Source organism: Pistacia vera, unplaced genomic scaffold, assembly GCF_008641045.1.
Source record: "Pistacia vera cultivar Batoury unplaced genomic scaffold, PisVer_v2 Contig580, whole genome shotgun sequence".
Lineage (NCBI taxonomy): Eukaryota > Viridiplantae > Streptophyta > Magnoliopsida > Sapindales > Anacardiaceae > Pistacia > Pistacia vera.
In genome coordinates this window covers 1,481-10,819 of record NW_022196424.1, presented here as the reverse complement: position 1 = coordinate 10,819, position 9,339 = coordinate 1,481, and the positions used below count along the sequence as shown (strand labels likewise).

The window sequence follows — 9,339 nt, the reverse complement described above, 5'->3', positions numbered from 1 at the left end:
CATAGGAGTGTTTTTAACTTCAGAAGGAGTAGTACAAAGTCAGATGAACCTGTTACTTCAGCTGACTCTTAGAGTTGAATGCTTTTGCTTAGTTTCTGCTGAAACTTAAATTCTGGTGGATGAATGCTTATGCTTTGGTTGATGGATGCTTATGCTTTGGTTGATGAGTGCTTATGATTTGTTTATGCATAGGAGTGTTTTTAACTTCAAAAGGAGTTGTACAAAGTCAGATGAACCTATTACTTCAGCTGACTCTCAGAGTTGAATGCTTTTGCTTAGTTTCTGCTAAAACTTAAATTATAGTGGATGAATGCTTGCTTATGATTTGTTTGTGCATAGGAGTGTTTTTAACTTCAGAAGGAGTTGTACAAAGTAAGGTGACCAGAATAAGGGAAGCTATTATTGAAAAATCAGCAAATGATGCTAGTAAGGTAGTTTGGTTTACGGGAGAATATTGAGTAAAGAGAAAGGTGCAGAAAAGGCTTTGGAAAAAGATGAAGAACTATTGCGGTTTGGTTTACGGGAGGATATTGAGTAAAGAGAAAGGTGCAGAAAAGGCTTTCTAAGTTTTCTCCTAAATCTGTAGTTTACAGTTTATATTGATGTGTGAAAGTGTAATGTTTACAAGCTTATTACTGGGGATTAGTTTGTAATGTTTACAAACTATTGTAAAAGTTTGTAATATGCATAAAACGCTGTGTATTGTAAAAGTGGCTAGTATAAATTAGCTCACTGTTCTGCTACTCGACAGTTAGTAAAGTTTTTGAAGAATTCCAGAACTTTTCCCTTCTGAATCTTTACTTTCCTCTTCTTGTTTTCTTTAACTTTTCTTTACTTTCATATCTTCTTTGGTTGAACTTCAAGTCCTCACAGCAACATCATGTTGAAGAAGAGCTCCTCTCAAAATTCAACAATAAAGACAGGATAGCAGCTTACACACCAGCTTTCATCACAAAAGAAACAACATCCTAAAGATCTTATACTAGGATAAGTGAGGATGGTAATTCAAAGCCTACCAAAGCATTGTAAGAAACCTTAACCAAAATGAGAACCTCAGAGAATATTCAGAGAGGAAAACAAATGTGATCAGATTCCCTGAAGAGAACGCTAGAAATGAATGAATATATAGAGATCAATGTGTTAAGGGTTGGAGGACAAAAAAGCTAACTATTAACTTTTGGGTTTTTCTTTTTGCACAAGAAATTTGGGACCACAAACAAAAGCAATATTCATTTTCTCACACAACAAATAAAAAGAGGACAAATTAAAAAGTACAATACAAAATATCAACAAGGAATAATATTGTCCAAAAAGAAAAACGGGTGCATAAAGTGTGATTTAGGAAAAATATCTGTCATATGTATTGTGAGCACACAGATGCTAAAGTACTTACACTTGTGAAGGTGTTCCCCTTTAGCGAGTGTGTCCACATTGGCAGAAAGGAAAAAATAGTGCAGGACTCAAAACAGGATTATAAGATGACAAAAACATTAAAAACAATGAATAAGAACATTACACCTTAATCTAGTTTAGTATAAAATTTAATTATTTCAAAAAAAGTATAAATAAAATAAACAAATTATCGGATAAATCTATCGTAAGTAAAGCTAATATATTATTTTTTTTTAAAATAGAGTCATGAGTGAAAAAAAAAAGGTTTACAAAGTTACATCAAATCCGAAATTGGCCGAAAACTGAAACAACGCGATCTTTTTATTCATGTCTTATACAGACAACTCCAATGAGCCAACATGCATAAATCTATTATGCAGATTCTCATTAGTTTCACTGAAGTTGAGGAGACCTCTGAGTCTTTGCCTGCGTAAGATGAGCATCAATATCTTTGCAGGCATGGACGACAGCCGGCAGAGTTGTTTCCGGATTTGGAATATTGGCATTCAGCTTCTCATATTCGAAACTCCAATGCACCAGGCTGCCTTCTTCCCTTGGAGTAACTTGAAGAATGAAACTGAAGCTCTTGTAGAATTCAAGGAGATCTCCTTCTATCGTTTTGTAAGTCGCTGACTTGTTTCTGTAATCGATTTCTTCAGTTATCATCTTAATCTTTTCAACTTTTCCATCTGTAACCACAAAATTACTTAAGAATAGATACTGACGTTCTGTTTGGTAAGATTTATTCTATTAAAGCTTATTAGAATAGAACTTACGAAAATTTAACTTTTATGAAAAATAAATTTTAATTATTTGGTTAAAAACATATGAAAAAAACATTTTAATATTCAAGAAATACATCTATTTATAAAATAGAATAGAGATATTTTGACATTTCAACACTTTAAATAAACTCAAAAATGGCTTATGAGCTTTTTGTGTAAGCAGTAAAATACTTATTGAAAATTTTATAAGCGCTTTCAAGATGCAACCAAACAATCTTAAATTTTTTTTAAGTGCTTATAACTTTAATTAAGTTTTTCTAATCAGTAATTAAATAAGCACAACCAAACTGACTTTAATTTGTTCAATTCGTACGATCTATCAAGATTTTATAAAAGAACTTATACGATCAAATTAATTCCGCTCACACAAAAACATGTGGAGGTTAATTTTGAAAATTATAATAAATCAATCAAGGTAAAAAAAAAGAAGGCATGGGATGAATTATTACCAATTAAATAGTTCCAGCAGAGAATGGAGCCCTTTTTGCCCCATTGACCTTTCTGCAAATCAACACTCTGAAGCATTTCAGGGCTGGATTTTGACATTTGGTAAGCTAAGCAAGTGTAGAATTCAAAGACTTTATCAGCAGGAGCCTTCATTTCAATTTCAGCTTCCATCTTTCCACAGAGAGACATTTTATTTTATTTTGTTTCTACCGGAGAGACAGGCAGTGGTTGAACTGTATGCCTTTGGACTTCAGTTTATATAGAAACTTTAACATTAATCAGAATACACCACGTCGAACGCCGAAAGGTCTTCGGTGTAATTTCACCTTCAAGATTATCTAATTGGAAAGTGGACGTTCTGAAAATGCCTAAAGGGAACATCACTATGTAAAGTTAAATTAAAATACAGGCCTGGAATTAAAAAGATTGTTTTAGGTATAAACCAGCTTAGTTATAAAGAAACCTGAAGTCCTTTGATAAGATTCTCAAGTCAATAACAACCAAATGTTATATAATTTTATCAACTTTTTGGGTTCTATAACTTCTTTTAATAAAAAAATGAAAAAAAAATTCTCAAACCACTATATTAAAGATCCTTCAAATTCTATATTGTGTGGTTCTTCTAAATTTCCAATGATTCACACCCATAGGGTCACGCCACAGAAGTACCTCCTCCTTTGTTCCCGCCCTTGTCGATTGATGCTTTCCCGGGTCAGCCGTTCCTTGGTTGACGATTGAGTTGTTTTGAGTTCTTTTATTTTTTGAGTTTGCTTGTATTTACATTTGTTTGCTAAGTATTGTTTCTAACCCAGGGCATGTCCTGAGGTAGGATTTTTGTTTGGTTTGGTTCCTCTTGGCTTTGAGGTGTTGGCTCCTCTTGATTCCAATCTTTTGTTTTTGAAGATTGTAAAACAAAAAGAGTGAGTGTTGCTCGGCAGCCTTGGTTAAGATTGCTTTCATTATTTGTTTTCATTTATGGTAGGTTGGTCTGTTTTTATATAACCTCTTGTAAATTTTTTCCGTTTCTTATGAACACTTGCTAAAAAAAAAAAAAAAAAAAATTGTTTTGTGAATTTTCAATATTTATCAATTTTTAAAAATTCTTGAAATACCTCGTGAAATGGGTTTTCTCTTAAATGCCATTAAAAACCATTATCTTATAAAACTTAAGTTCAGTAATTAAACAAATATTAAAGTCGCAAACCAGATGAATATGTTCGTTTTCAATATATGAGTCAATGCTTATTAAGATATATAAAAGAATATATTTAATTAAATATAAAGCAAATGAGCATATATACTATGTGGAAATAAATAATGGAAAAATTGATAAAGCTATATATATATATATGTTAAGAGTAATGCTACAGTTACCGGATGCGTACCGATTTGTGTACCGAATAACATAGCGCAATCATGATCGTCGATTAATTATGAATTAATATTAATCGACGGTCAAGATTATATCACATCATTCAGTGCACATCCTTCGATAACTTTATTATTTTCCATATGTTAAACGAGGCTCAAATGTATTTCAACACAAGATCTGACATGCTTCTAGATAAAGGGCCTAAAACTAATAATATATTTGTTTATAATTTTTGAAAATCTGATTACAAGTATTAAGTGTTTACTTTTACAAATTTTAAATTCTAAAAATTAGTATTTTTATCTAAATATCGTTATCAAATGTTAAGTATGATATATATTTATAATTTTTATAACAAGTCATAAATTTGATAAAATATAACAAAAACATTTTGATTTTCTAAATAATTCAATTCTTAAGTTGTGTGTATCCATTATGTTTGCTACAATGATAGTAAAATAAGAATTTAAATAAAATAGGTTAATAGAGATTAAGGTTTTAAGGGGTATGATTGGAATTTAAAAATTAGAATAGGGATATTTTTGGAGAAGTTATTTAATACAAACAAATAAGTCTTTAGTCTTAAGTTAAAAGCCAAAAATTTTTACATTTTTCTATTAAGAGTAATATAATTGATTCTCAATCTTAAATAATAAAATCAAATAATTAATAGATATCTAAATTTCACTTTTTCTAAGTAAAATAACCACCATTGGATAGCGAAGTGGTCAACTAAGACTCTTAGGTGTAACTCAAAAGGTTTTGAGTTTAATTCACCTTAGCTGCTACTAATAAAGGAGGTCATTATCTATCAATGTAATATTATTTAAGATTTAAGAATTGAGATATATAATAATGTTAATAAGCTTGAAAGGTGAAAGATATATGTTTATTTAACGTCACAATGTAAATAATATGAATAAGCGTAGTGGAACTGTGAAAGGACGACTACCATGGGCTGCAGCCCAGTTAGCCTAATGGAAAAAAATTACTTCTCAATTTTTTTAAAAATAAAAATAAAAAGGAGAAATAATAAGATATTAATAATCAGTTTTTTCATTCATTTTTTTTTTCTATTTTTAGAAATATTATAAAAGTATTTTAATAATTTTATTTCATCATTTAAATTTTGTCCATATTGTTTAATGATTATAGTGATATAATTTATCGCATACAATACTATGTAGTTATCTTTATTCAGAAAATGAGAATTGAGTACAGTACTGTATTAATTATCTTTATTCAGAATGACAAATTTGACCTTAGTAGGTTAGTAAGTATTGTGTTAAATGTATTCAAATTAGTTTTAATTAATTTACGTTGTTGCGTTATTGCCGCATTTTTTAACCACTATCCTACCAAAAATGGAACCGACTGGCCAGCCAAATAATATTTATTATATCATCCAACCATTTATTACATCATCCATGATCAATGGTAAGTGGATTTTTTAAAAAAAAAAAAAAAAAAAAATCGCCTCTTATATCATGGAAGTTCAGTTAATGTTATAGTTTTAGTGGTAGTAGTATAATAGACTACAAAGACATATAATTACGAAGAAAATAAAGAGAAAAAGGGACTGTATATTTCTTTGTTTTTCTCAATCACTATGAAGTAAAAATCAAATTGGGGGGGCGCCAAAAAATAGAGCTAAGGCGGTGGATGGACAGTTTACAATAGTTAAATCTTCTTAACAAGCTATGCTCATTGCTGAAATAGATTCTATTTTCAGTTTTTGCTGGGAATCATCAGCGTAAATTAACTCAGAACAACAAATTAACATGCTATAATTGACAAAATTGAATTTGTTAAGATACCATATCGGGATCTCACACTCACCAAGTGTGGTTCTTAAGCCTAGGGCCCACCTTATTTATCAAACGCACCTTTTGGGTTGATCTTATTCCTTGGGCTTGAGTTCTAATATTAGTGCTTTCGTTGAGAATTAGGTTGCGAAAAGTGCTAACTATAGGCAAGATTAAGGTATAGTTTGCTTTCCTTGGGAGGGGTGTTACATTGAATAACTGATAAGTGAGTGAAACCGTCTAAAAGGTGAAAGAGCTAGCGTTGGGTTAGTGTCAATAAAGTAAAAGCTACAGTAGACGTCGACTCTTGAACGGGGTGCAATGTTAAGATCCCACGTCGGGATCTCACACCCACCAAGTGTGATACTTAAGCCTATGGGCTTTCCCATCTATCAAGTTGATCTTTTGGATTGTACTTTTCTTTGGGCTAAAGTTCTAACAGAATTGCTTACATCCAAGGGAAATTTGGAACTCCCAAATGCTTTTTATTTCTGTCTAATTTTAAATGACCAAAGTCTCATGCAAATTCACATTCTTAAGTACTGTTCTAGGGGAGTAATTCGACTTATGAAAGGGTCTGTTTGTGTAAAACTCAAATAATTTGTCAGCAGAGAAGTCTTTACCTCAACGTAAGCTACCAACTTTCCATAGCAAGACATTTTTTTTTTCTTTTTCTTTTTTCCTTTTACAGGGAATAGCTTTTTTTACTACCTTCTAACTTATGTTGTACGATATTCTGTACACTTTAATTATCTCGTTTTTCTACTGCATGCCTAGCTATTGCTATCCTTTCTCCACCTGTTTCTTATTTCTTTTGTAAGCTTGACAGCTGCTAGCAAGGTGGCATTGTATTAGGGATTATGATCTCTAGGTGCCAAGTTTTAAATGGTTTGAACTTCGATCTTCTTATACAAAGAAGGGCTAAAAGTGTACTTTGGTTTGGAGCTTTATTGATTTTAATTAGTTTATTGGTTATTCAATTGTGGTGCCTAATAATATTCTATCTTGCAGCTCTTGATATGTATATATCAGCTGCAGAGCTATTCCACATTTCCAAGCTCTGTTTATGAAAGAGAAGGTAACCGAAATTTATCTCAAATTTATTGGGTTAGAGAAGGTCAGCAAAACTGGGACTTGTATATAATTTCTTTTAAACCTCTTCAAATATTTTCAAACATTTACGATTTATTCACTCATGTATTATTGGCTCATGCAAAAAAAAAATAGCTTTACATCTTCTCTAATAAATATATTATTGGTTGTATATTAATAAAAACACACTAATCAAAAATCTCCTAATTCAGAAGAATTTAATTATTTTTTCATATATGATCATCCATATTACGGAAAATGCATTTTTTTTTGTACCTAGTACAAGCAAAAGACTGCTGATACATATATCCAGGCTTTTTTTTTATGTCTTACATATACGCGTATATGTAGCTAGAGTACAACTTCAAGCATCGAATATTTTATTATCGTACCAAATTCTTAGTTATTGAGAACTTGAGGAGACTTTTGGATAAGGTGAGCATCAACATCTTTGCAGGAATCAGCATTGTTTTTGGGTCAGGAACATCCCCGTTCGGCTTCTCATATTCAACAATCCAGTGAACCAAGTTGCCCTCTTCCCTTGGAGCAACTTGAAGAATTATCTTGAAGCTCTTGTAAACTTCCAGCAGATTTCCTTTCAATCGTTGTATAAGTGATTGACTTGTTCTTGTTATCCATGTCTTCGACTTTCACCTTATTGTTTGCAGCTTTTTCATCTGTGTTCACACAAATGACAAAACCACTTAGTAATTCATTTTATTTTTAAATTTGATAAATAACTATAGTTAGTATCAATAAATATTAAAAGATATTTTTAACTATTTTGATTACAGAAAATTATATCTAAATTGATCTTTTATGTTACATGACACTAATAAACTCAGTGACGGAACAGGATCTTTTATCAGTGCGGGCAAGTGGAAAAATTTCAAATATTATCATTAATAAAAATTGACTATTGACTTTTTAATTCATTATATATAGTTAATAAACCGTTAATAAATCATCGTATACAAAATAACTTTATACTTATTTTATGTAGTTGATTGATAGTGGTCATCCTTGGATTTTGCCTGATTTTGATTATTCAAAAATAAAATAAAGGGATGTTGATGTTAAAACATAGAGTATAAGGGTATACTTAAAAAAATTTCAAGTTCAGTGGGGGCATGAGCCCCGCTGATCTCTTCGTGGCTCCATCCCTCAATAAACTGTTTACCTATATCATTTAATTATTTTTGTCTTTATGGACAGAATGACGATAAGCGTACAATGCATGAAATTAAGCAAATATATGGGTAAATTAATTAACTGCCAAGAGATGTAATGCCTTACCGAGGAAAAAGTTCCAGGAAACAATAGGGCCTTCTTTTCCCCACCGACCTTCATGTAAATCAACACTGAAGTCTGAACCAGTTTAGAGCAGCATTTAGACATGAGAAAAGGGGTATAGGAGTAAAGCCCGTAAAACTTGTCAGCAGGAGCTTTGATCTCAACATCGGTCTTCATATTTCCATAAAAAGACATTTTTTTTTTTTTTTTAGTTTCTACAGCTTGAAATATCTCTGGCCTTCACCTAATATAGAAAAAATGTGCATGAGTTTAGCATGGATCTTCTATAATTACTGGCTATCTCTAGTTTTAATCATGTAGTGCAACCACTGAGAGCACGCCACGTTGGAAAAAGAAGGTGTTTGGTGTAATTTCACCTAAAAGAAGGTCTGCTCAAACCTTGGGCTTGGGTTGGTGGTGGTAGTGGATGTGGGCTAAAGGGTGAAGTCTCACTCATCCGAGAAAAGCTCTTGGTAATAGTACTTTAAAAAATGAACAAGCAGGCATCAATGAGGTCCAGCAGGGGCGTTCGCAATTGCAGGCATGTCCTCTCCCACACGTAAGTCAATTCAGAATCTCTTGGATGTGTTTGGATTTTTGGGAATAAATGCATAATTGCATTTTTAATGAAATTTAGCACAAGGCTAACTAGCTAATTTTGAACACCTAATCCTCAGTGGGGAACTTTGGTTGATGATCTCCTTTCACTGCACATTTTGAGAATATTAAGAATGATCATAAGGAGATATACTGCACAGATTTTTCAATTAATTTCATTGGTATCACACTTCCGTTAAAATTGTGATATGACGTTTTAATTTACTATTTATATTATGCATATATATGTTTCAATGTGACATTACTACTGACGCCAGCTAGAACAAGCTATATATAAAATTAAATTTATTTGACATAAGATTATATTTTAGTATAAGCACTTGTTATTATTATTATTAAACATAATTATCTCATGGATAGAAAACGAAAGAATGCAAATAAGTGGAGACAAAAAGAAAACAAATACAAATAAAAAAACATACACGTAAACATCTTCCATTGATCAGATACGATTAAGATTTTGACGAGACATTCTTGGATTACTCTTGAAATTGGTCATGATTGTTTTGTTGTCATGGTATAAAACTGCAGTGGC

The 9,339-nt window shown here is 31.5% G+C and overlaps 1 protein-coding gene across 1 annotated transcript; it reads right to left on the bottom strand.

Annotated features, from left to right (window-relative positions):
- Positions 1 to 1,785: 1,785 nt before the first annotated feature.
- On the bottom strand, positions 1,786 to 2,835 carry LOC116109470 (MLP-like protein 28). The gene is made up of 2 exons (XM_031395682.1): positions 2,627 to 2,835; positions 1,786 to 2,081 (listed from the first exon to the last, which is right to left on the bottom strand). Exons 1-2 carry the CDS (start codon positions 2,811 to 2,813, stop codon positions 1,786 to 1,788), a joined length of 483 nt encoding a protein of 160 aa, XP_031251542.1. The 5' UTR covers positions 2,814 to 2,835.
- Positions 2,836 to 9,339: the final 6,504 nt, after the last annotated feature.

Bases quoted from the DNA above. Each gene is read 5' to 3' on its own strand.
- LOC116109470 (XM_031395682.1), bottom strand. From the start codon at position 2,813: ATGTCTCTCTGTGGAAAGATGGAAGCTGAAATTGAAATGAAGGCTCCT. The intron at 2,082-2,626 runs GTAATAATTCAT...TTGTGGTTACAG, and splicing joins CTGCTGGAACTATTTAATTG to ATGGAAAAGTTGAAAAGATT.